We start from the raw sequence: 26,833 nt of genomic DNA, 5'->3' as shown, positions 1-26,833 counted from the left end.
TCTTATTTACAATAACGGCCTACCTGGGCCAAACCCGGATGACGATGGGCCAGTTGTGCACCGCCCTATGGGACTCCCTGGATTCGAACCTCAAATCAAATCAAAGTTTATGGGACTGTAGTGATGCCTCTTGCCCTGAGATACAGTGCCTTAGACCGCTGCACCACTCGGGAGCAATTTATTTGTTATAAAATTGCAAAAATGTTCTCTCTGCCCCATGCCAAAATGTGTAGAATTGCAGTAAATTAACTTAAACTTTTGCATTTTTCTCTCTGACGTCAAGAGGAGGCCACTAAAATGTTTTTCTACGACGTGGTGGGCTCCCAAACCAAATCGCTCAGGGCCCCCAAAAGGCTAGGGCCAGCCCTGCTCTGAGGTACAGTACAGTGATGTCGTCTGACAGTGACAATGGTCATACTCTGTTCCAGGTTTACTCCAGAACGGCCAGAGTGACCACTGTTGGGACCCTGTTTAAAGGAGAGACAGATAAAACAGAGGACAAGTCTTCACTGAAGACATTATATGATGGTTTCAGTCAGACAATGGAGGAGATGTCTTCTCAGGTAGGTTATAACAACACTATAACATCCCACCCTGTTATTGTACTGTAGGTTGTCCTTGTTTTCGGATGTTAAATTATGTTTATGTATGGAAATATACAAGACAACTATGCACTGTATCTATCAGGGATGGGGCCAATTCCATTTCATCTGAATTGACTGAATTGTAATGGGAATTTCAGTTTACTTCTTAAATTGATGGAATTCAAACGGAATTTGAGCTTACGTCCTAGATTGACTGTATTGAAATGGAATTGACGCCAACCCTGGTATCTCAGACTAGGGCCTCTGAGGGCCAGGTGATGCCAATGGAGCAGCAGCTCTACCAAGCCGTGTCAGCTACCTCCTCCTGGCTGGATGATGTAGAGAACACCCTCTTCTCTGGTGCTGCCCTGCTGGCCGAGAACGCTGAGACACAGCTACAAAACCAGGAGGTAGGCCACTGCAACACCTGAATAGTAACATCCCTTTGTGTAAAGCACACAACGTCTGCTCTCCTAGTGTTATGTCATCTCAAAATGTGATCATGGTCTTCAGAAACAGTCCTCTGGTCCTGCAATCACTCCCCTTGCCCCTTCGATGTTTGCAGATCTGAAGGATCTGATAAGTGCTGCAGTGGTGGAGCTTCCACCGTATTGCTTCCACCTGAGAGATCTGCAAACATGGAGGAGTTAGGGCCAAGGGGAAGGGGGAGGGAGCAAAAAAAAGACTCCTTCCAAGCCTTCCTCCATTCCTGTGTATCACCTGGTACCGTGCATGTTTGGTGACTTTGTCATCTCTGTTTCCTCCAGGCCTTAGGGAAGGATGTCAGTGAGGTGAATGGGGAGGTGAGCCACAGTCGGGGTCTCCTGGGCCAACCTACAGGGCTGTGTGGACAGGACCAGGCCCTGCTAGAGAACACACTGGACTGTCTGACAGAGAGGCTAGGGACTATGGACTCTGCCCTGGGGCGACGCTGTGAACACATGAGGACCAGGATGAAGGAACTCACTGCCTACCAGGTCAGGCTATGTGGTGTAATCTCTATGCTTTAGTTCTCTAGGCTACTGAGCATATGGTGTACTTGTCCCCATATGAGCCATTTCGGAATCCACTATTCTTGGACTAAAAAGCTTGAGTCTGACTCTAGCCTGTCTCCGGGGCCCAGTGTACAGGACTGGTGTGCATTGAGTTTTATCTTGTATTGGTTTATGCAGACGGAGTCACAGCTTCTCCTCACTGATCTAACCGACACCAAGTGCCAGATTCTTCAGACGTTGGCGGGAGCCACGGAGAGAGCAGCCTCCAAACAACTTGAGGTAAGATCTGTGATGGCAGTCCACGAGTACATGACACTTCCTTCTTAACCGACCGTATAAAAGATAACCAAAATGAATTTGTCAATCATTTCTGGTGAGCAATGTCTAACATTAAAGACATCTCGAGGTATTGCTCTCCTGAGGTGTAGAGTACCTCATGATAAGCTGTAGACCACACTATCTATCAAGAGAGTTCTCATCTATATTGTTCTTAGCCATTAATTTACCAACACAAACCGATGCTGGCACTAAGACCACACTCAACTAGATGTATAAAGCCATAAGCAAAGAAGAAAATGCTCATCCAGAAGCAGCGCTCCTCGTGGCTGGGGACTTTAATCCAGGAAAATTTAAATCTGTTTTTTCTTTCTACTAGCATGTCACATGTGCAACCAGAGGGAAAAAAACTCCAGACCACCTTTACGCCACACACAGAGACGCATACAATGCTCTCCCTCGCCCTCCAATTGGCAAATCTAATTCTATCCTCCTGATTCCGGTTTACAAGCAAAAACTAAAGCAGGAAGTACCAGTGACTCGCTCAATATGGAAGTGGTCAGATGACGCGAATGCTACACTACAGGACTGTTTTGCTAGCACAGACTGGAATTATGTTCCGGGATTCATCCAATGGCATTGAGGGGTATACCACCTCGGTCATCAACTTCATCAATAAGGGCATTAAACTATCATGGTCCAAACACACTAAGACAGTCGTGAAGAGGGCACAACAACACCTATTCCCCCTCGGGAGACTGAAAAGATTTGGCATTGGTCCCCAGATCCTCAAAGTTATACAGCCGCACCATCGAGAGCATTCTGATCAGCTGCTTCACCGCCTGGTATGGCAACTGCTCGCCATCTGACCGTAAGGCACTACAGAGGGTAGTGCGTACGGCCCAATTCATCACTGGGGCCAAGTTTCCTGCCATTCAGGACCTATATATTAGGCGGTGTCAGAGAAAGACCCCAAAAATAGTCAAAGACTTCAGTCACCCAAGTCATAGACTGATCTCTCTGCTACCGCACAGCAAGCAGTACCGGAGCGCCAAGTCTAGGTCCAAAATGCTCCTTAAGACTGCTGAACAATTAATCAAGTGGCCATCCGGACTATTTACATTGACCCCCTCTTCCCTTTGTTTTTACACTGCTGCTACTCGCTGTTTATTATCTATGCATAGTCACTTTACCCTTACCTACATGTACAAATTACCTCGACTAACTTGTACACCCACGCATTGACTCGGTACCGGTATCCCCTGTATATAGCCTCATTATTGTTATGTAATTTTAATGTGTTTGTTATTACATGTTTTACTTTAGATTATTGAGGAAATATTTTCAGAACTATTTCTTGAACTGCAGTGTTGGTTAAGGGCTTGTAAGTAAACATTTCACGGTAAGGTCTACACCTGTTGTATTCGGTGCATTTGACAAATACAAATTGATTTGATCTGGATGTCTAAGATGCTAACCAGCATTGGGCTCTCTCCTGCAGGTCATTGCTGAGGCTGAGGAGAGTTTGAGAGAGTTTGAGCGGAGGATTACCCAGCTCAAAACAAGAGGAGCAGAGCTACAGGCAGACCAGTTCTCCACCAACGAACTGCTAACGCTACAGGTATCTGAACTCTTCTTACAGTCAGTTCTTACACACAGACACCCAAAGACACTGTTTTAACACTGCTTAAGCATTGGTGAATCGTATCATATCTGGAGGTGTTATTCTGCTTCTCTGTCCTCTCTCCTCCTCCTCTTCCTCCAGGATACCTACGAGGAGCTGGTGATGACGGTGGGGTCGCGGCGTAGTGGCCTGAACCAGAACATGGCTCTGAAAGGCCAGTATGAGAGGGCTCTACAGGATCTGGCTGACCTGGTGGACACCGCTCAAGACAAGATGGCTGCCGACCAGAGGATCATCGCCAGCTCTGTGGAGGAAGTACAGATCCTCCTGGACAAGCACAAGGTAGACTTTAACCTTACATATAAGTCTCACAGAATTACAGGAATTTTGGATAGTACAAAGAATTATATGCATAGTAAGTATATTGTCAAAAGGCAATTCAAGAGTATATCGCTCAAGTCCGCTACAAGGGAAGACATGTCTCTGGTTCACCGTATTGAATATTCCCACAGGGTGCTTTTCAGAAGACCATAGCTGGGGGGGGGGTTTCACTCGAGTGGCATATCTCAACATTATACCATCTCTGGTTTCTTTCTCCAGGAGTTCTTCCAGGGTCTGGAGTCCCATATGATCCTGACAGAGACATTCTTCAGGAAGATCAGTGGCCTGGTGGTTCCCAGGGAGAACCAGAGTCTGGAGGAGACTCTGGCCCAGGCCCAGGGAGTCCTCAAACAGGCCCACAGGAGAGGAGTGGAACTGGAGTATATACTGGAGGTCAGGGACGACCACAAAACAAACTGCTATCATACTTATCAATCAGTCAAATACCCTTTTCACACTAGTGCCAAGCTGTACTGTACTGGGCTGGCCTGGTTACATATCCACCAGCCTTGCTGGAACCATGCTGGAAAGGACCATGTGAAAAGGCAATGTCCGAGCCAGCACAGTACAGCTGGGGTCGGCCAGATAGTCTGAAAAGGTTATATCTGTAACCCGAGTATAGCTGAATTGTTACTTTTTCATGAGTTATCTGTGTGTTTTTAGACTTGGAGCCGTCTGGTGCAGGACTACCAGGCTCTGTGTAGACAGCTGGAGGCAGTGGAGGGTAGCATCCCCACAGTGGGCCTAGTGGAGGAGACTGAGGAGAAGCTCACTGAGAGGAGCTCACTGTGTCAGGTACGGTATGCCACTATCATCCCTCTGTACAATGGCATGCAACCATAACAGAAAACCAATGGCACTTGCATGTATACGGTGTGTTACTTTTGCCATATCTTATACTACCTTCTAATAGCATCATACACAACACCGCCATAATCTTTATCATGATGTTCCTAATGAATACCAGGTAAACTACCTGGTAAATAGTACAGTAAAATAAAATACTACCAAGCATACATTTGATATGTATTTATGCAGCGGTGGAAAAAGTACTTAATTGTCCTACTTGAAGATTTCTTAATAGGTAAAGGTAAAGATACCTTGATAGAAAATGACAAGTAAAAGTCACCCAGTAAAATACTACTTGTCTAAAAGTATTTGGTTTTAAATGTACTAAAGTATCAAAATTAAAAGTATTAACCATTTCAAGTTCCTTATATTAAGCAAACCAGACGGCACAATTTTCTGTTTTTATTGACAGATAGCAAGGGGCACACTCCAATACACAGACTACATTTACAAATGAAACATTTGTGTTTAGTGAGTCAGCCAGATCAGAGGCAGTTGGGATGACCAGGGATGTTCTCTTGATAAGTGTGTAAATTAGACAATTTTCCTGTCCTGCTAAGCATTCAAAATGTAACGAGTACTTTTGGGTGTCAGGGAAAATGTATGGAGTAAAAAGTACATTATTTTCTTTAGGAAGGTAGTGAAGTAAAAGTTGTCAAAATATAAACAGTAAAGTATAGTACAGATACCCCAAAAAAACAAATTAAGTAGTACTTTAAAGTATTTTTACTTAAGTAATTTAAGTACAGGTATCTATACCACTGTAGATACGTGTATGCCCCCCTCTCATTGTCTTGGTCTACCTAATCTCCTCACCATAGAGTCTGATGGATAGACTGACGGAGCACCAGCACAAGCTGTACCAGGTCCTGGAGGAGGGGAAGAGGTTGCTGCTGTCTGTGTGCTCTCCTGGCCTGGAGAATCAGCTCACAATGCTAGGGGAACACTGGCTAAGCAACGCTACCAAGGTCAACAAGGAGCTGCAAAGACTAGAGGCCATTCTCAAACACTGGACCAGGTCAGGGCTGAACCCCAAGGGATGTTATTTAAAGTGCACTGTATGTGATATTTTTTCCGAATACTTTAGCTGCGCTTCATTGAGCTTGCCTGGCACAGTGGGATCAATTAAATAGTCCCAACCCCATCCTTCTGTCACTTAAGGCAGGTCTCAAACAAAAACTCTAATTATTTGGAAAAAAATAAAACACTACTTGAACCCAGGTCTGTAATGTACAGTATGTAAGTGGATATTTTGGAGAGTTTGAATAGCACCCACTCAACCGGTTCCTCTCCAATTGATGTTCAGGTACCAGAAGGAGTATGCAGAGCTAAATGGCTGGCAGCAGTCTGCTCTAGAACGTCTGGAAATCTGGAACACACAGGCAGACTTGGTTCCACAGGAGATGGAGGCCATCAGGAATCATCTCTCTGCCTTCCTGGTGAGTCAACATGTCAAAAGACTGGGTGATATCTTATAGGGGGTTAAGGGTAGGGTTAGGGTTGGGGTACGCGTTAAGTTTAGGCATAAGGGGTTAGAGAACCATTATCCGGAACTTAAAATCTGCCAGCTGTATACACATACTAGTTATATTCCATGTGAAACTGACTGTTATACCGTTCTCTGTTCACAGGAGTTCTGTAAGGAGGTGGAGACTCATTCGTCTCTGAAGTGCTCTGTGATGACAGAGGGCAACCAGCTCATGAGGCTGAAGAGGGTTGACACCGCAGCCCTGCGTTCTGACTTGGCCCGCGTGGACTCACAGTGGACCCAACTACTCACACGCATCCCAATGGTGCAAGAGAAGCTACACCAGGTACTGTCTGACCTCTGAACCCAAAACCAAAACTTGCGTGAACACTGTCCAGCTTCTCGATTTAGTAACAGTGGTTTACGGTAACTGTGTCTCACGAGAGACAAGGCACAGCACCCTATTCCACTACATAGTGCACTACTTTTGACTAGAGCTCTATGGGCCCTGGTCAAACTTTGCACCCTATGAAGGGAATAGGCTTCCATTTAGGATGCAGTTTAGGTACTGCCGGAAACCGGCTTATCTGGTCAGGGAAATAGGATTAGTGTTTGACTCCTACTCTTCTGCTTCACTCTCATACAGTAGTTAGATCAAGCAACACCTTATTTTCTCGACCATGTTGTGTATAGAAGTTCTATCTAATAGAGGAATGTCTATTTTTTACTATTTTTGTATGCAAAGAAGCTCTCCTTTTCCCTTATTTAGGAATGCCAGGCTGGAATCAAAAAGTCAAAACAGAGCAATTCAGTTTGGATCCAGGCTAGTAGGCTATTTTTCTCCCTTTTGCATACGTTTTATACATTGGCCCGTTTCTTTTCCTCAGCTTCAAATGGAGAAGCTGGCCTCTCGCCACGCCATCTCTGAGCTGGTCAACTGGATGTCTCTGATGGAGATTGTGATCAAGGAGGACGAGGAGAACCTGAAGGGAGCAGTGGGGTCGACTGTCATCCAGGATTATTTACAGAAGTATAAGGTAGGGAACATAACACTAAATAGGTTTCCATCCAATTGGCGAGAGATTTTCCTGCGCATATAAAAAAAAACAATATGCACATTTTCCCACCAGAGATGTTTCCGTCAAATTGACTTGAAGATAAGTCTGTGTGTGATGACATAGTGCACACAAAAATACCTTTTGCGGTTAAATTCCCATGTACCGAATTAACAATACAAGTTAAATGGGTTTCCGTTGAATTTTCAACTCTACTGATGGTTCTCACAAAACTGTTTTAGATAGCGAGTTTGCCCACTCTGGTATTGGCACGTGTGCTCTAGCCAACAGTATAGAGACAGGCTCTAGCGAATTGTTGGCTACGTCGCCAGTTTAACCTACATCAGGGGTTCCCAACTGTTTTCACTCAGGCCCCCCTCCCAGCATTGGGGAACATTCCGTGCCCCCCCTGCGTGAGTGCCACGTCAATTTACTATGGGCACAATCACTGTTCTTGACAGAAATTGTTCACATCCCTCTTGTTGGCGGATAGAACATTTTGCAGTTTTAAAGCTAATTTTCTTGCAATTCTATACATTGTAGCAGGCCTAAGCATGTGGGATTTCCACGTCACCAAGTTCAATAACAAAACATGCACCAGTAACACAAATACATGCAAATGAGGAGTTTATTAGGGATTTTGGTACACTGGAGAAGAAGGGGGAATTCACCAGGCTCTAATCACCTCACAGTCCACAAGCCATTCTTGTTGTCTGTTCCGTCTTCCAGGGGTAATCCTCACACTCGGATCCTCAGCTCATCCGGTCCAGTACACAAGGGAGGTAGTCTGTCAGTCCAGGTCACAATGGGTAATCTCACTGATATTGCTCTCTCTTTTCCCACTCTTCATAACGCACTTGGCTCTCTCCTACTCTGCCCCTTTGTGCAGGCTGCTTCCTCCTTTATCACCTGGGCGGGCAGACGTCTCCTGGTCAGATCTGTCAGGAGGCTGGCTAGGGAGGCAAAGTGGGGAATAAATCTCTGGTAGTAACTACTCAACACCACAAACATGCGTACCTGCTTCTTGGTGAGGGGCGGGGACCGCCCCGAATCGCCTCCACTTTCTTCACCTGGGGTTTGACACATCCCCTCCCGATCGTGTACCCCGGGTACTCAGCCTCCCGCAGGCCGAGCCGACATTTCTTTGGGTTCACTGTTAGCCCCGCATCCCGTAAGGCCTTCACTACTGCGCTCACCTGGTTTAGATGTCTCCCACTCACTCCCATGGATCACAATATCGTCGATGTATGCCGCCGCGTACTTCCAATGGGGTCGGAGAACCTGGTCCATCAACCTCTGGAAGGTGTCCGGGGCCAAGTGCAGTTTAAAGGGCAGCTTCTTGTAATGGAACAGACCGTAGTTTTCTCCCGTACCTCGGGAGCTAAGGGCACCTGTCAATAACCCTTTGTGAGGTCGAGCATGCTGATAAATCGGGAGGTCCCTAGCCGTTCGATTAATTAATCAATTCGGGGCATGTGCTAGGCGTTGAACTTTGAGATTTCATTTACCTTCCTAAAATCATTACAGAATCGGATGGTGCCATCTGATTTTGGCACCAGCACTATGGGGCTGCACCACTCACTGTTCGACTCTTTGATTATGTCAGCTTCCAACATCGTTTTTCCTTAGTCCTGACAGCTTCTCTCCTTGCTTCCGGTATGCGGTAGGGTCTCAACTTCACATTTTTCCCGGGTTCAGTGATGATGCGGTGCTGTACCAAATCGGTGTGTCCTGGTTCACTGGAGAACACATCCTGGTTTCGGCCGACCAACTCCCTCAGCTCCTGCTTCTGGGCTTGGCTCAGCTGCTCCCCCATTGGAACCTCTGCTGGCTCGGTCTCTGTGGTAGCCTTCTTTGGGAAAATAGAGTATATCACGTGCATTCTATTTCTTTAGCAGATTCACATGGTAAATCTGGGTCAGATGCCTACATCCTGGTTGTCTGACCCTATAGTTGACTTCACCCACCTTCTCAATGACTTCTTAGGCACTTCTCAAAAACTTACATTCTGAGGTGGGGACCAACACCAACACTTTGTCTCCTGGCTGAAAGTCCCTTCGTTGTGCCCCTCTTAAGTACCCCCTCGCTTGGGTCTCCTGGGCCTCCAGCATGTGTTTCCGTACCAGGGGCCACAGGGTTGCCATCCGATCTCTCATTTCTCCCACGTGCTGCACCAAGGTTCAATGTGGCGACGGCTGCTGTTCCAAGTCTTCTTTAGCCATGTCCAGCAGTCCTCGGGGTCGTCTCCCGTACAGGAGTTCGAAGGGAGAGAATCCTGTTGAAGCTTGGGGCTCTTCTCGGATCGAGAACATCAGGTAGGGTAGCAGCTGGTCCCAATTCTTTCCAAAGCCTCCATCATTTGCATCATCATTTACATTTAAGTCATTTAGCAGACGCTCTTATCCAGAGCGACTTACAAATTGGTGAATTCACCTTCTGACATCCAGTGGAACAGCCACTTTACAATAGTGCATCTAAATCATTAAGGGGGGGGGGTGAGAAGGATTACTTATCCTATCCTAGGTATTCCTTGAAGAGGTGGGGTTTCAGGTGTCTCCGGAAGGTGGTGATTGACTCCGCTGTCCTGGCGTCGTGAGGGAGTTTGTTCCACCATTGGGGGGCCAGAGCAGCGAACAGTTTTGACTGGGCTGAGCGGGAACTGTACTTCCTCAGTGGTAGGGAGGCGAGCAGGCCAGAGGTGGATGAACGCAGTGCCCTTGTTTGGGTGTAGGGCCTGATCAGAGCCTGGAGGTACTGCGGTGCCGTTCCCCTCACAGCTCCGTAGGCAAGCACCATGGTCTTGTAGCGGATGCGAGCTTCAACTGGAAGCCAGTGGAGAGAGCGGAGGAGCGGGGTGACGTGAGAGAACTTGGGAAGGTTGAACACCAGACGGGCTGCGGCGTTCTGGATGAGTTGTAGGGGTTTAATGGCACAGGCAGGGAGCCCAGCCAACAGCGAGTTGCAGTAATCCAGACGGGAGATGACAAGTGCCTGGATTAGGACCTGCGCCGCTTCCTGTGTGAGGCAGGGTCGTACTCTGCGGATGTTGTAGAGCATGAACCTACAGGAACGGGCCACCGTCATGATGTTGGTTGAGAACGACAGGGTATTGTCCAGGATCACGCCAAGGTTCTTAGCGCTCTGGGAGGAGGACACAATGGAGTTGTCAACCGTGATGGTGAGATCATGGAACGGGCAGTCCTTCCCCGGGAGGAAGAGCAGCTCCGTCTTGCCGAGGTTCAGCTTGAGGTGGTGATCCGTCATCCACACTGATATGTCTGCCAGACATGCAGAGATGCGATTCGCCACCTGGTCATCAGAAGGGGGAAAGGAGAAGATTAATTGTGTGTCGTCTGCATAGCAATGATAGGAGAGACCATGTGAGGTTATGACAGAGCCAAGTGACTTGGTGTATAGCGAGAATAGGAGAGGGCCTAGAACAGAGCCCTGGGGGACACCAGTGGTGAGAGCGCGTGGCGAGGAGACAGATTCTCGCCACGCCACCTGGTAGGAGCGACCTGTCAGGTAGGACGCAATCCAAGCGTGGGCCGCGCCGGAGATGCCCAACTCGGAGAGGGTGGAGAGGAGGATCTGATGGTTCACAGTATCGAAGGCAGCCGATAGGTCTAGAAGGATGAGAGCAGAGGAGAGAGAGTTAGCTTTAGCAGTGCGGAGCGCCTCCGTGATACAGAGAAGAGCAGTCTCAGTTGAATGACTAGTCTTGAAACCTGACTGATTTGGATCAAGAAGGTCATTCTGAGAGAGATAGCGGGAGAGCTGGCCAAGGACGGCACGTTCAAGAGTTTTGGAGAGAAAAGAAAGAAGGGATACTGGTCTGTAGTTGTTGACATCGGAGGGATCGAGTGTAGGTTTTTTCAGAAGGGGTGCAACTCTCGCTCTCTTGAAGACGGAAGGGACGTAGCCAGCGGTCAGGGATGAGTTGATGAGCGAGGTGAGGTAAGGGAGAAGGTCTCCGGAAATGGTCTGGAGAAGAGAGGAGGGGATAGGGTCAAGCGGGCAGGTTGTTGGGCGGCCGGCCGTCACAAGAAGCGAGATTTCATCTGGAGAGAGAGGGGAGAAAGAGGTCAGAGCACAGGGTAGGGCAGTGTGAGCAGAACCAGCGGTGTCGTTTGACTTAGCAAACGAGGATCGGATGTCGTCGACCTTCTTTTCAAAATGGTTGACGAAGTCATCTGCAGAGAGGGAGGAGGGGGGAGGGGGAGGAGGATTCAGGAGGGAGGAGAAGGTGGCAAAGAGCTTCCTAGGGTTAGAGGCAGATGCTTGGAATTTAGAGTGGTAGAAAGTGGCTTTAGCAGCAGAGACAGAGGAGGAAAATGTAGAGAGGAGGGAGTGAAAGGATGCCAGGTCCGCAGGGAGGTGAGTTTTCCTCCATTTCCGCTCGGCTGCCCGGAGCTCTGTTCTGTGAGCTCGCAATGAGTCGTCGAGCCACGGAGCGGGAGGGGAGGACCGAGCCGGCCTGGAGGATAGGGGACATAGAGAGTCAAAGGATGCAGAAAGGGAAGAGAGGAGGGTTGAGGAGGCAGAATCAGGAGATAGGTTGGAGAAGGTATGAGCAGAGGGAAGAGATGATAGGATGGAAGAGGAGAGAGTAGCGGGGAGAGAGAGTGAAGGTTGGGACGGCGCGATACCATCCGAGTAGGGGCAGTGTGGGAAGTGTTGGATGAGAGCGAGAGGGAAAAGGATACAAGGTAGTGGTCGGAGACTTGGAGGGGAGTTGCAATGAGGTTAGTGGAAGAACAGCATCTAGTAAAGATGAGGTCGAGCGTATTGCCTGCCTTGTGAGTAGGGGGAAGGTGAGAGGGTGAGGTCAAAAGAGGAGAGGAGTGGAAAGAAGGAGGCAGAGAGGAATGAGTCAAAGGTAGACGTGGGGAGGTTAAAGTCGCCCAGGACTGTGAGAGGTGAGCCGTCCTCAGGAAAGGAGCTTATCAAGGCATCAAGCTCATTGATGAACTCTCCGAGGGAACCTGGAGGGCGATAAATGATAAGGATGTTAAGCTTGAAAGGGCTAGTAACTGTGACAGCATGGAATTCAAAGGAGGCGATAGACAGATGGGTAAGGGGAGAGAGAGAGAATGACCACTTGGGAGAGATGAGGATCCCGGTGCCACCACCCCGCTGACCAGAAGCTCTCGGGGTGTGCGAGAACACGTGGGCGGACGAAGAGAGAGCAGTAGGAGTAGCAGTGTTATCTGTGGTGATCCATGTTTCCGTCAGTGCCAAGAAGTCGAGGGACTGGAGGGAGGCATAGGCTGAGATGAACTCTGCCTTGTTGGCCGCAGATCGGCAGTTCCAGAGGCTACCGGAGACCTGGAACTCCACGTGGGTCGTGCGCTCTGGGACCACCAGGTTAGGGTGGCCGCGGCCACGCGGTGTGGAGCGTTTGTATGGTCTGTGCAGAGAGGAGAGAACAGGGATAGATAGACACATAGTTAGCAGGCTACAGAAGAGGCTACGCTAATGCAAAGGAGATTGGAATGACAAGTGGACTACACGTCTCGAATGTTCAGAAAGTTAAGCTTACGTAGCAAGAATCTTATTGACTAAAATGATTGAAATGATACAGTACTGCTGGAGTAGGCTAGCTGGCAGTGGCTGCGTTGTTGACTTTGTAGGCTAGCTGGTAGTGGCTGCGATGTTGACACTACACTAATCAAGTCGTTCCGTCGAGTGTAATAGTTTCTACAGTGCTGCTATTCGGGGCTAGCTGGCTAGCTAGCAGTGTTGATTGCGTTACGTTACGTTAAAAGAACGACAATAGCTGGCTAGCTAACCTAGAAAATCGCTCTAGACTACACAATTGTCTTAGATACAAAGACGGCTATGTAGCTAGCTAGCTACGATCAAACAAATCAAACCGTTGTACTGTAATAGTTTCTACAGTGCTGCTATTCGGGGGCTAGCTGGCTAGCTAGCAGTGTTGATTGCGTTACGTTACGTTAAAAGAACGACAATAGCTGGCTAGCTAACCTAGAAAATCGCTCTAGACTACACAATTGTCTAGATACAAAGACGGCTATGTAGCTAGCTACGATCAAACAAATCAAACCGTTGTACTGTAATGAAGTGAAATGAAAATGTGATACTACCTGTGGAGCGAAGCGAAATGTTGACCGGGTAGTTGAAGTTCTATTCGGTAGAGGTTGGCTAGCTGTTGGCTAGCTAGCTAGCAGCATCTCCTACGTTAAGGACGACAAATAGCTGGCTAGCTAACCTCGGTAAATTAAGATAATCACTCTAAGTCTACACACTCTAAACTACACAATTATCTTGGATACGAAGACAGCGAAGACAACTATGTAGCTAGCTAACACTACACTAATCGAGTCGTTCAGTTGAGTGTAATAGTTTCTACAGTGCTGGTGGACAGTGGACGTTAGCTAGCTGCTTAGCTAGCTGCTGGGCAGATAGCAGTGTAGACTACGTTAGGACGACGAAATACGATAATTACGCAATTATCTTTGATACAAAGACGGCTATGTAGCTAGCTAAGAAGAAATTGCTAAGATTAGACAAATCAAGCCGTTGTACTATAATGAAATGTAATGAAAAATGTAATGAAAAGTTATACTACCTGCGGACCGAAGTGTAGATGCGACCGCTCGCGACCGCTCGCTCCAATCCATCGCCTTCTTTGTCATCTTCTACGGGGTTTGATTGGACCTTACCACCAATCCATCAGTCTGATGGTGATACAGTGAGGTGCGCAACTGGGTTATTTTCATTAGCTTGCATAGATCCTTCATGATTCGTGACATAAACGGCGTGCCCTGGTCAATCAATATCTCGTCGGGAATGCCTACTCGGGAGAACAGCATGACCAACTCATGTGCGATTCCCTTGGTGGCCATGGTGCGCACGGGAATGGCTTCTGGGTACCTGGTGGCATAATCCAGAATCACCAGAATGTATTGGTGTCCTCGGATGCTCTTGGGTAGAGGTCCCAGCAGGTCCATTGCGATCCTGCTGAAAGAAACTGAAATAATGGTTAGGGGAATTAAGGGACTGCAAAAATTGGGTTTTCGAGCCACCTGCTGGCACTCCGGGCAACCGCAGAAGTATTCTTCCACTGCTTTCTTCACCCCTGGCCAGTAAAATCGTTCCTTGATTCTGTCTAAGGTCTTTTCCACCCCTAGGTGAGCCCCAAGAAGGTGGGAGTGCGCCAGCTGCAGGACACATGGTACAAAGGGACAGGGTACCAACAACAATGCCAGACATTCATCATTCTTCTTCACAACCTGATATAGCAACCCTTCTTTATAGCAAAACGGGGGTAGGTTATTTGACTTACTCCGCCACGGCTTTCCGTCCACTACGGTCACCTGCTGGAGAGCGCTGGCCAAGTTGGGACCCTCCAGTTGGGCCGTGCCGAACCAGCCCGCTAGAGAGGCGGGCTCTGGTGCCACCTCGTGGTCCATTGGGAACATCTCTTCCAGACTCGCCACCTCTCCCTCCAGTCTGGCTTCTTAAAGTGGACCGATGCGCGAGGGGATCGGTCCACTTCCTAGAATCCACACATCCGGGCATCCCTCCTTCTGGTGTCCCTCCCACCTCTCCGAATTCCTCCTCCCTTCTGGTTCCCTCGGTTCCCCACATCTCCGGACATACTAGTCCACAGTTTGTGGAACGTTGTGAAATCCCTTCCGATAAGGACTGGCACAGGCAAGTTTGGGACGACTCCCACTGTTCCCGTGTGTTGTCCCTTTGTGGTCTGTAAGTGGAGGAGTGTGGTAGGGTAGTCCTTGGTCTCACCGTGTATGCACGCGATGGCCACGGTGTTAGTCGGGTTCTGGGACTGGGCGAAGTCAGGTCGAAACAGGGTCACCATACTCCTGGAGTCCAAAAGTGCTGTGATGTCCTTTCCGTTGGCTCTTACCAGAGTGACAGAGGAAGTACCACTCTTCTCAGCCCAGCATGCCATCAGTAAGCCGCTGGAATGCCTGGTGGATACCTCACTGTCGGAGGCTGAAGGCGTCGGTACATCTCGGTCTGGGAAGTTCTAGGTGATGTGTCCCTGCTCCCCACACTCGTAGTACTTCTTGCTGTCCAGGAAGGGCCGTCGTCACAGGGAGTTGGCTGTTGGTCCCCCCCATCTTTGGCTCCTTCAGGAGAGTGGAGGGTTCCGCCTTCCGTGATTGTCCCCTGCACAGGACCTCCAAAGCCACCTGTTGTCCTTCCATCAGTTCCACCAGCTGATCTGCACTCTGTGGGTTAGCTTGGCTGTCTAACCTTTTAGCTTAGAACAGGAGAGAGCGTAAAATGTTTCTTTGACCACTTTCGATGGTCATGAGCATCATGGGTTTAGCAGTTAGCCAGCTCTTGGCCAGCCTAATTAGATCATGGATTTGTGATCGGGGGATGCTGTAAAATCATACGCCCAATCATGGAATCTTTATGCCCTGTTAATCAGGGTGTAACCATACCGGTGCAGGGTCTCCTTTTTCCGCACCTCGTAATGTGTCGCCTGGTCAACCCTCAGATCCTGATAGGAAGGGTGCTAGCAGGCTGGCCTATTGCTCATGGGGCCATTTCTCCCTAGCCACCGTCCATTCGAAGGCGTGTAGGTAAGCCTCGACGTCATCAGTTTCAATATAAACCTATTAGGTTTGGGACGAGACTGCTGCGCCTGCTGCTATGCTGACCTGGGCGGCTGTCAGCTGGCTGAGTTCAGCTCGCAGGAGAGCGGTCTGCTGATGCTGTTCCTCCAGCAGCTCCTGATGCATAGCCTGCTGTGCTATATATGCCTCCACCAGCTGTCTCACCAATGCTTCCATTGTGCCCTGTGTCTGTTTAGTTATAGAGCTTGGTTTGGGTTGCCCGTATTCTCCACCATATGTAGCAGGCTTAAGGGAGTGGGGTTTCCATGACACCAAGTTCAAAAACAAAACATGCACCAGTAGCACAAATACATGCAAATGAGTTTATTAGGGATTTTGGTACACTGGGGAAGAAGGGGGAATTCACTAATCACCTCACAGTCCACAAGCCGTTCTCGTTGTCCGTTCCGTTTTCCAGGGGTAATCCTCACACTCGGGTCCTCAGCCAATCCAGTCCAGTACACAAGGGAGGTAGTCCAACAGTCCAGGTCACAACAGAAAATCTCACTGATATTGCTCTCTCTTTTCCCACTCTTCATAACGCACTTGGCTCTCTCCTACTCTGCCCCTTTGTGCAGGCTGCTTCCTCCATTATCCCCAACACTCCCTGGCTTAACGAATGACAGCCTTGCCTCGTTGGGACAGGAAGTCCATATAAGGCTTGAGGGTGGAGCCAGCGGTCTGCCAGATATCTCCCCTGAATAACCATTCCCCTCACCTCTCCCTGCCGTCTGCCACAACATTTTGACATGTCTAATGTCTTAGTCAAGTGACGTTTGAGTGACTCGAACATTACTGGAAAAAAATCTATGGGCTAAAAATCCTACATGTAGCTAAAAAGGTTAGCTGACTTGGGCAAGTTGATCTGGACATTTCTAACAAGTTATAAATTGCTCTCTAAGGTATGCAATGACAGACATGACGAGGAATACTGATGATGCACTATCCAATTTCGAAATTTCACCTTGTGCTGTCTACTATTACAACTTTCAAAAGTTAGTTGAAAGCCAAAAAAAGAAACGATCCACAGTTTTGGAACCACTGGCCTACATGATGAGATTATTACGGACAAAAGAGCAAGATTATAATGGACAAAAGAGCAGCCAAGCGTCGATCATCATGTCACCAGATTAAGACACTCAATATGTATTGGAAAGGAGCATCAAGAATAAACCTTGCACTTTCACCACCCTGTGAAGTCCTTCGTAACTTATTTAATCTGTAGCCTAATAAACGGCACACTTTCCCGAGTCGTAGTGGGAGGACCACACGTCATCGCGTGACTCCAAGTTTATTTTTCGATATGATTATTATATAAATATTTGCTCATAAAAGCGTTTCCACCAACATTTCTTGCATAATTCACTTTACCGACACAAAAAGATCCCACCTTGTCTCGGGTATTTTGTTTTGTCAACATTTGGAAAGTTTACAGAAAAATGTTCTGTTTCCATCAGGCCTGTCATTACATGCACTTTACTCGCATACAAAGCTTAGCTGGAAACCTGGTTACTAAGACTCAAATATTCCATATATATTTCAAGTATTTTTTGTCTTAATGGAGCACCTTCTGTACATTCTCACAACCCATCGTAAATAATGAATGACTCTCTCACTCTAAAAGATAACGCAGAATACAAATGTCTGTTAGACAATAAAGTGATCGTCTTTTTGTCCTTCTCTTTTGCCTTATCTCTCTCTCTCTCTCTCTCTTTCACTCTCCTTCTTTCTACTTCTCCAGGGCTTCAAAATAGATGTGATCTGTAAGCAGCTGACGGTGGACTTTGTGAACCAGTCTGTGCTCCAGATCAGCGGTCCGGATGTGGAAAGCAGGCGCAGCGACAAGACAGACTTTGCGGAGAGGCTTGGAGTCATGAACCGACGCTGGCAGCTACTACAGGGACTCATCACGGAGAGGGTGAGAGAGAGAAAACAAACCACGTTCAACCTCAACTTTCAGGGTTCTTCCTGGAACCAAAAAAGCTTCTCCCATCGGGACAGCCGAAGAATCCTTTTAGAGACTAGTTTTGATCAGAGGGATTATTTCATTGTCTCAGTACAACATATTGAGTATGTGCCCTGCTGTGTTTTGTGGTTAGGTCCAGTTCCTGGAGACTCTGCTGGAGGACTGGTTGGACTATGAGAACAACATACAGGGCCTGAAGACCTGGCTGCTCACTCAGGAGGAGAGGCTGAAGAGGAAACACAGGATAGAGGACCTAACCTCCGTACAGAACGCCCTCAAAGACTGCCGGGTAGGAGTACCCGCTGTCTAAACTTTGTATTGATTTATTATATAAATCACATATTTATTTTACACTGTGTATATTATACTCTGTAGGCCTTTGGGTTTCAATTGTTTGGTTTTTATTCAATGAAGAATCTTGATCAGGTTCATGATCTTGACGTTGATCTTAAACCTCTGACTGCTCTCTCTTTCCACTGCTCCTGTAGGAGATGGAGGAGGTGGTGAAGGAGAAGGAGGGTGAGGTGGAGCGCGTGGAGGAGCAGGCCTGTGCCCTCATCCAGAACAAAACAGACGAGGCCTGTGCTGTTGTCATGGAGACGCTCCAAGCTGTCAATCACACCTGGGCTAACCTCGATCACCTTGTAGGCAGAGCTATCTTATCTTCTGTTAATTTCACTCTATATATATATATATATATCTCTCTCCCTCATCCTCTATTAATTCTCCATAGAGTGTAAATAATGTGTGCTTTGTCTCTGCGTAATATAAGAGTATATGAGAGTGATAATAGATCTAACCCACTATAAGTACCCCATAGTCACCCATTACTGCATACTCTGCAACTGCCCCCATTTCAACTACCTCACACTCATTCAGCCACTATGACGATCCCCCGTTGCAGAAAAGTACTAAACACAACTGCAAAATCAAGTAAGTTCCTTGAACTACTTTTTAAGTGCAGACCTTATTGTTCTGCTCCGCCCCAGATTGGGCAGTTGAAGATCAGCCTTGTGTCAGTGCTGGACCAGTGGAGTCTGTACAAGCTGTCTTCAGAGGAGATGAACGGCTACCTGATGGAGGGGAGGTACTCTGTGTCTCGCTTCCGCCTCCTCACCGGCTCCCTGGAGGCTGTACAGCTACAGGTGGAGAGTCTACAGGTAATTCTAGGACGAACATGCATCTCAGGCTTTTAGAAATGTTTTTCCCCCACCCTGTTTTATTTAATGACTGGTTAAACCTACACAGTAGCCTTTATTCCGAAAGTGTGGGTGTACTAGTTCCATCCCCCTCAAGGATTTAAACACATTGGATTGGTTTAAGAAATATGGTATAGATATCCAATACTTCTATGTTTTTGAGGGGTTGTGGAGAAGTGCACACTTCGGGAGGAATTTGGCCTAATATGTTTGACTTGTTTTGTGTAGAACCTACAGAAGGACCTGGAGAAGCAGGAGAGCAGTCTGAGGAAGTTTGGCTCGGTGACACACCAGCTGCTGAAGGAGTGCCACCAGTCTGTGTCCGACTGCCTCAACAATACCCTGAAGGATGTCAACGCTAGGTTTGTTTGTTTATTTGGATCACTTTATGACCTCCACAGGGGCTTATCTTCCATGAATGGGTGAGAAACACCGGTGTTGATCAGTTGATCCAACAACAATATTATGTTATTGATCCAGGATCCATTGATCCAAGATGTTCATCATCTATGTATGTTGTGTCCAGGTGGAGCAGTCTGCTGGAGGAGATCTCTGAGCGTCTGAGGAGCAGTAAAGCCCTGTTACAGCTGTGGCAGCACTACAAAGAGCTGTATGAACAGAGCTGCTCCAGCATCCAGCTGCAGGAGGAGCAGGCTGGCCAGCTATTGGAGACTGCCTGCAGCAAGGACATCGCAGATGAGGAGGTGTCCACCTGGATTCAAGACTGCAGTGTGAGTTGGAACAGGGACAGTGTTGGATTGATCCTTTTACATACGCATAGGACTCAGTATTCATGAACTGTCATCTACCTTCAAAAGCCCTTTTGCCTATATGGTCTATTATGGAAAGAAGTGTTGGCACACTTGAATCAGATGCTAGTTTCAGGGTTTAATGTCCTAAGCTTTCAGTCAACAATGATCCTTGTCTGAAAACAAAATGACATTTGGTCATATTGCTTTGTGATAATAGATGATTTGTGTTCTGTTACACTCATGTGTGTTGGTGTATGGTGGTGTCTCTCCAGGAGTTGCTGCGGGCTCAGGTTCCAGTGCAGGCATCTCTACAGGTTCTCCAGGAGCTGGGAGATCAGCTGAAGCAACAGGTGGAAACCTCTGCAGCGTCCGCCGTCCAGTCAGACCACCTCTCTCTAACCCAGCGCCTTGCCACCGTGGAGCAGGCCCTCAGCAGGCAGCTCATTACACTACAGGTACAGGGGAATATGGGACCAGATTTACCCAACAAGACAAGCTTTTGCCACGTTCAGAAGTTAGTGTAACCTCATGCTTCTGAGATCTTCCAAAGAATGTAATTTTCAGTTGCTTCAATAGCCATTGGTTCATTCCTCTTGGCCTTGAAAAAATGTATTTCCATTTCAATGGGACTCACCTGGATGAATTTTGCATGTATAAATAAATACATCTCTTGTCCTCCAATCCCTCCTCCAGATGGGAGTCCAGGACTATGAGACCTTCAGTGAGCAGCTGGATTCGTTGGGGCGCTGGATGGTGGAGGCCGAGGAGGCTCTGAAGGTCCAAGATCCCAACGGTTCTTCTGACCTGTCCATCATCCAGGACCGCATGGAGGAACTCAAGGTAAGTCAGCACCGTGATTTAGCTATATGACTGTGATCCAACTATTAAAAAAAGGTCAAAAACTCAATCCTTTGCTCCTTTCTTCTCCTCGTGTACGCTCATTGGAGAAGACTTGACAGGTGAAAACAATATGGAAGCTCATTTGGCTGGTCTTTTACATGGTCCTTTATTTTAGATTATATCGATAAAGGAAAGAAAACAATTCTTAGACAATATATGCTTTTTAGCAGACACTTCTATCCAAAGTGACTTAGTCATGCATGCATTCATTTTATGTATGGTTGGTCCCGGGAATCAAACATACTACCATGGCATTACACGTGCCATACTCTACCAACAGTTTATTAGACCATTAGAAAAAGCCATTGTCCTGGGGTGAGTTAATTTCACTGAAACTCAGTACTAGTTGCTCTTGTTCCCCCTGCAGAGAAAGATTCTGAGATTCAGCAGCATGGCCCCTGACCTGGAACGTCTGAATGAGCTGGGCTATCGGCTTCCTCTTAACGATACCGAGATCAAACGCATGCAGAACCTTAACCGGAGCTGGTCCTCAGCCAATGCCCAAACCACTGAGAGATTCAGGTAAGGTTGAAAACTGAAGTTCATGAAATAATTTCAAAGACTGACGTTTTTTCAAAGAGATTAAGGTAAATTCCTGAAATATTAAATGACATTGGGCACTTAATTCTGACTTGAGATCTGTGTGCTCAACTAGAATTTTCGCACGTCTCCCATCTACGTCAATAAATGATTTAAGAGAAAGTCTTGAGTTGGGGCCACTTATCTAAACTCTGTATCGGGCCCATAATTATTTCATTGACTGAAGGTTTTTGGGTCTGATATGATTGGTTCTTTGTCTCTCCTCAGTAAACTGCAGTCGTTCCTGCTGCAGCAGCAGACGTTCCTGGAGAAGTGTGAGACGTGGATGGAGTTCCTGGTACAGACGGAGGAGAAGCTAGCCGTGGGGATATCTGGGAACTACCAGAGTCTGATGGAGCAACAGAGAGCACACGAGGTACTGGAGGAGTCCTGCTGGAATAGAACCTAGTAGTGAACTCAGCTGGAAAAACTTGTTATAGTGACTTCAATCCATATTACAACTAGTTCTGAAACAGTTCTGGTTGTGATGACATAATTTCATCCAGCTTTGCATGCTGGGATTTGGGACGTCTGGATTCCATAGTCATCAGGACTGCTATAGTGCAATAATTACTGCAATGTCGCTTTCTGAGATGCAGTTAAAACCTGTCTAGGAATGGGGTTCCGCTAGCGGGATTCTTGTTAATCCAACCACAGTGTCCGATTTCAAAAAAGCTTTTCGGCGAAAGCAGAACATATCATTATGTTAGGTCAGCAACTAGTCACAGAAAGCATACAGTGATTTTCCATCCAAAGAAAGGAGTCACAAAAAGCAGAAATAGAGAGAAAATTAATCACTAACCTTTGATATTCTTCATCAGATGACACTCCCGGGAGAACATGTTACACAATACATGTATGTTTTGATCGATCAAGTTCATATTTATATCCAAAAACCTCAGTTTACATTTGGCTTTGCCTCCAAAACATCCCGTGAATTTGCACAGAGCCACAGAAATACTCATAATAAACATTGATAAATGATACAAGTGTTATTCACAGAATTAAAGATATACTTCTCCTTAACCAGATCTGAATGTGTTTTCTCTGCAGCTATTCCAAGCTGAGATGTTCAGTCGTCAGCAGATCCTTCACTCCATAATCAGTGATGGCCAGAGGATGCTGGAGCAGGGACAGGTGGATGACAGGTACAGTACACTGCAAAAGTAAGTAAAGTTTGGGGTAGCATTCCACAAGCTTCCCACAATACGTTGGGTGAATTTTGGCCCATTCCTCCTGACAGAGTGTAACGGTTTTCATCCTCCTCTTCTGGAGGAGGAGTAGGAAGGATCAGACCAATACGCAGCGTGGTAAGTGTTCGTCATATTTTTAATTTAAAAAAAACACTACACAAAATGAAAACTAAACAGTTCCGTGTGGAAAATACAGACACAGAAAATAATCACCCACAACCAAAATGGGGAAAACAGGCTACCTAAGTATGATCCTCAATCAGAGACAACGATCGACAGCTGCCGCTTATTGAGAACCATACCAGGCCAAACACAGAAATACAACATAGAAAAAAGAACATAGACATACCCCCCCCCAACTCACGCCCTGATCAAACTAACGCACAGACATAATAAAGGAACTAAGGTCAGAACGTGACAGTACCCCCTCCCCCCAAAGGTGTGGACTCTGGCCGCAAAACCTGAACCTATAGGGGAGGGTCTGGGTGGGCGTCTGTCCGCGGTGGCGGCTCTGGCACGGGACGTGGACCCCACTCCACCATAGTCTTGGCCCACTTAAGTGGCGCCTTTGGAGCGGCGACCCTCAGGCGACCTCGGACTGGGAACCCATGCAGCGGGCCCTGAATAGATGGGCGACTCCGGCAGCGCCGTAGTGAAGGGCGACTCCGGCAGCGCCGTAGTGAAGGGCGGCTCCGGCAGCGCCGTAGTGAAGGGCGGCTCCGGCAGCGCCGTAGTGAAGGGCGGCTCCGGCAGCTCCTGACTGACGGGCAGCTCTTGACTGACGGGCGGCTCCGGCAGCTCAGGACAGACGGGCGGCTCCGGCAGCTCAGGACTGACGGACGGCTCCGGCAACGCTGGACAGGAGGGAGACTCTGGAAGCGCTGGACAGGAGGGAGCACCTGGAGGGAGGAGACGGAGAGACAGCCTGGTGTGTGGGGCTGCCACCGGAGGCCTGGTGCGTGGAGGAGGCACCGGATGGACCGGATCGTGGAGGCGCACTGGAGGTCTCGAGTACCGAGCCTGCACAACCTGTCCTCGCTGGAAACTCCCCGTAGCCCGGCAAGTGCGGTGGGGTGGAACAGACCGCAGTGGGCTGTGGTGGCGAACCAGGGACACCATGCGTAGGGCTGGTGCCATATAACCCGGGCCGAGGAGACGCACTGGTGACCAGATGCGCTGAGCCGGCTCCATAGCTCCTGGCTCGATGCCCACTCTAGCCCAGCCGATACGAGGAGCTGCGATGTAGCGCACCAGGCTATACCTGCGCACTGGGGACACCGTGCGCCTCACGGCATAACACGGTGCCTGCCTGGTCCACCTCTCTCCACGGTAAGCACGGGGAGTTGGCTCAGGTCTTCCCCCAAGAAATGTTTGGGGCTGCCTCTCGGGCTTCCTTGCCAGCCGTGTCAACTCCTCATAATGCCGCCGCTCGGCTTTGGCTGCCTCCAGCTCTTCCCTGGAACGGCGATATTCCCCAGCCTGTGCCCAGGGTCCCTTTCCATCCAAAATCTCCTCCCATGTCCAGGAGTCCATAACCCTCTGCTCCTGGTTACCACGCTGCTTGGTCCGGTTGTGGTGGGTGATTCTGTAAAAGGATCGGACCAATACGCGGCTTGGTAAGCGAACGTCATATTTTTTATCAAAACTGAACACTACACGAAATGAAAACGAAACAGTTCTGTGCATCTTCACAAGGTCCTTTGCCGTTGTTCTGGGATTGATTTGCACTTTTCGCACCAAAGTACGTTAATTTCTAGGAGACAGAACGCGTCTCTTTCCTGAGCGGTATGACGTGAATTATGTGAATTAGAAGCTTCTAAAGCCATGACGTCATTTTCTGGAATTTTCCAAGCTGTTTAAAGGCACAGTCAACTTAGTGTATGTAAACTTCTGACCCACTGGAATTGTGATATAGTGAATTATAAGTTAAATAATCTGTCTGTAAACAATTGTTGGAAAATCTACTTGTGTCATGCACAAAGTAGATGTCCTAACCGTCTTGCCAAAACTATAGTTTGTTAACATGAAATTTGTGGAGTGGTTAAAAAACGAGTTTTAGTGACTCTAATGACATTAATGACTAAGTATCATTCACAATGCTATAGATGAGTGCCTTGGTAGAAACATGGTCATTTTTGTCAGATTTGTATGACTCCTCTACGGTATATCCATCTAATCTTTCCTTATCTTACTGTAAATGTCCTCTGTCTCACGCAGGGATGAATTCAACCTGAAGTTGGCACTGCTGAGTAACCAGTGGCAGGGTGTGGTGCGTCGCACCCAACAGAGGCGGGGTATCATCGACAGCCTAGTCCGCCAGTGGCAGCGCTACAGGGAGATGGCAGAGAAGCTGAGGAAATGGCTGGTGGAGGTTTCACACCCTGCCGAGGCCCTACAGGTTGGGGAGCCCGTACCCCTGCAGCAGGCCAGATCCATGCTGGACGCAGTTCAGGTACTGTAGGCTCAACTCACTCTGATGACCTCATGACCCTAGCTACCTGCTTCTTGGTAATATTAAAACGTGTGACTATTTATATCACAACTCATTCTCATCAATATGACTGTGCTGAATGGGACTAGCTTTTTTCACCCTGCAAAAATATGGAGACAGTATTGTACTTATTCCCAAAGAACAAGGCAGGGCTGACATCTATCACCTTTATTGTTTGCTATCACCATAGAGCCATTGCTAAGGGTTAGAGTTAGGGTCAGGCATCAAGGTTCTGTAGTGGCATCAAGGTTCTGTAGTGGCTACATCCTATAAGTGGAGGGTTAGGGTCAGGGTTACGGTCTAACTGTCCTGTGTCTCTGTGTTCCTCCAGCTGAAAGAGAAGGTCCTACAGCGGCAGCAGGGCAGCTACATCCTGACGGTGGAGGCTGGGAAGCAGCTTCTCCTGTCTGCAGACAGCAGGGTGGAGGTGTCTCTGCAGGGAGAGCTCACAGGCATCCAGGACCGCTGGAGACACGCCAACATCTGCCTGGAGGAACAGAGGAGAGAGCTGGCCAACCTGATAAAGGTACACTGCACCCAACTGTAACATTAAAACACACAGTACCTTTAACTTGACCTTTTTGGAGGTTTACCTTTTAACTGCAAGTAGATTATTCACTTCAACTGCAATTATAGGCATTCTTATTGTCCTGAATGATTGATTGATTGAGGACATATTTTATACTACGATGTTAACAGAGGATGTTTAAGTACTGACATTTTGTGTGGATATGCTTGTTGTCCACAGGACTGGGAGAGATGTGAGAGAGGCATAGAGGGTTCTCTGGAGAAGCTGAGAGCGTTTAAACGGCAGCTCTCTCAGCCCCTCCCTGATCACCACGAGGACCTGCAGGCTGAACAGATGCGCTGCAAGGTAAGCCTGAGTCCGGTGCTCTTGGACAGGTGTACTAAAACCACATATCACCAGTGTGCTTTGATTTGATAGGTTGGAGAATATTGTGTGATAGAGAAGTACAGCATCTTTAAAAGTAAGTGGTATGTGAACCAGCACAGTACAATAACAGACAGCTTTTTCAATCCTGTGTAGGGGATATGATTTCACAGATGTTTCCTTCACGCATATTTTGAATGTTCGTCTTGGGTATTGGACCTTGTCCTCACATTTCTCTGGACAGTTATGTTCAGATAAACTCTCATTAGACAGTGGGTTTTATTCTTGGAAATAATGGCTTTAGAGGCTTTAGAACACCTTGTTTTGGAGGTATATTTAACTGATGTAATTATAATCAAATAGCATTTTATACAACAGGTGTAGGTAGACCTTACAGTGAAATGCTTACTTACGAGCCCCTAACCAACAATGCAGTTTCAAAGAAATACAGAAAGAATAAGAGATAAAAGTAACAAGTAATTAAAGAGCAGCAGTAAAATAACAATAGCGAGACTATATACAGGGTGGTACTGATATAAAGTCAATATGCGGGGGCACCGGTTAGTTGAGGTAATATGTACATGTAGGTAGAGTTATTAAAGTGACTATGCATAGAAGACAACAGAGAGTAGCAGTGGTGTAAAGAAGTGGAGAGGGGGGTGGGGCAATGCAAATGGTCTGGGTAGCCATTTGGCTAGATGTTCAGGAGTCTTATGGCTTGGGGGTAGAAGCTGTTTAGAAGCCTCTTGGATTTAGACTTGGTGCTCCAGTACAGCTTGCCGTGCGCTAGCAGAGAGAAAATAGACAAACTTACTTGGCACCTTTATGGGTCTGATCTAATTACAACATTTCCCACACCAATGCCGGGAGCTGGTCTGCAGTACTGACTCACTAAGGATGTGATGAACATAATAGCCAGGTTACATGGCATTGCGGTTCATGATCCAGGTAATCAGGAAATGGATTGTAATTACTGGGTTGTTCCACCAATTCGGTGTCTTTTGAGAAGTATAT

The 26,833-nt window shown here is 47.6% G+C and overlaps 1 protein-coding gene across 5 annotated transcripts in view; it reads left to right on the top strand.

Moving 5' to 3' along the window:
• LOC135507897 (nesprin-1-like) overlaps positions 1-26,833 on the top strand; it is a 148,473-nt gene that overhangs the window by 90,267 nt on the left and 31,373 nt on the right. For all 5 annotated transcript variants that reach the window (XM_064927660.1, XM_064927659.1, XM_064927658.1 and 2 more), the window contains 26 exons: positions 429-563; positions 839-994; positions 1,352-1,561; positions 1,757-1,858; positions 3,357-3,476; positions 3,621-3,821; positions 4,080-4,253; positions 4,524-4,655; positions 5,531-5,727; positions 6,016-6,148; positions 6,341-6,523; positions 7,065-7,214; positions 17,589-17,765; positions 17,947-18,102; positions 18,302-18,457; positions 18,803-18,973; positions 19,241-19,374; positions 19,539-19,743; positions 20,037-20,219; positions 20,458-20,604; positions 21,032-21,186; positions 21,472-21,619; positions 22,297-22,391; positions 24,654-24,888; positions 25,259-25,453; positions 25,676-25,801. In XM_064927660.1, the coding sequence (XP_064783732.1) occupies positions 429-563; positions 839-994; positions 1,352-1,561; positions 1,757-1,858; positions 3,357-3,476; positions 3,621-3,821; positions 4,080-4,253; positions 4,524-4,655; positions 5,531-5,727; positions 6,016-6,148; positions 6,341-6,523; positions 7,065-7,214; positions 17,589-17,765; positions 17,947-18,102; positions 18,302-18,457; positions 18,803-18,973; positions 19,241-19,374; positions 19,539-19,743; positions 20,037-20,219; positions 20,458-20,604; positions 21,032-21,186; positions 21,472-21,619; positions 22,297-22,391; positions 24,654-24,888; positions 25,259-25,453; positions 25,676-25,801 (4,176 nt within the window). The remainder of the gene's footprint in view (positions 1-428; positions 564-838; positions 995-1,351; positions 1,562-1,756; positions 1,859-3,356; positions 3,477-3,620; positions 3,822-4,079; positions 4,254-4,523; positions 4,656-5,530; positions 5,728-6,015; positions 6,149-6,340; positions 6,524-7,064; positions 7,215-17,588; positions 17,766-17,946; positions 18,103-18,301; positions 18,458-18,802; positions 18,974-19,240; positions 19,375-19,538; positions 19,744-20,036; positions 20,220-20,457; positions 20,605-21,031; positions 21,187-21,471; positions 21,620-22,296; positions 22,392-24,653; positions 24,889-25,258; positions 25,454-25,675; positions 25,802-26,833) is intronic.

Source organism: Oncorhynchus masou, chromosome 21 (assembly GCF_036934945.1).
Source record: "Oncorhynchus masou masou isolate Uvic2021 chromosome 21, UVic_Omas_1.1, whole genome shotgun sequence".
Lineage (NCBI taxonomy): Eukaryota > Metazoa > Chordata > Actinopteri > Salmoniformes > Salmonidae > Oncorhynchus > Oncorhynchus masou.
The sequence above is the reverse complement of the archived record's forward strand: the minus strand, read 5'-3'. Positions and strand labels throughout refer to the sequence as shown.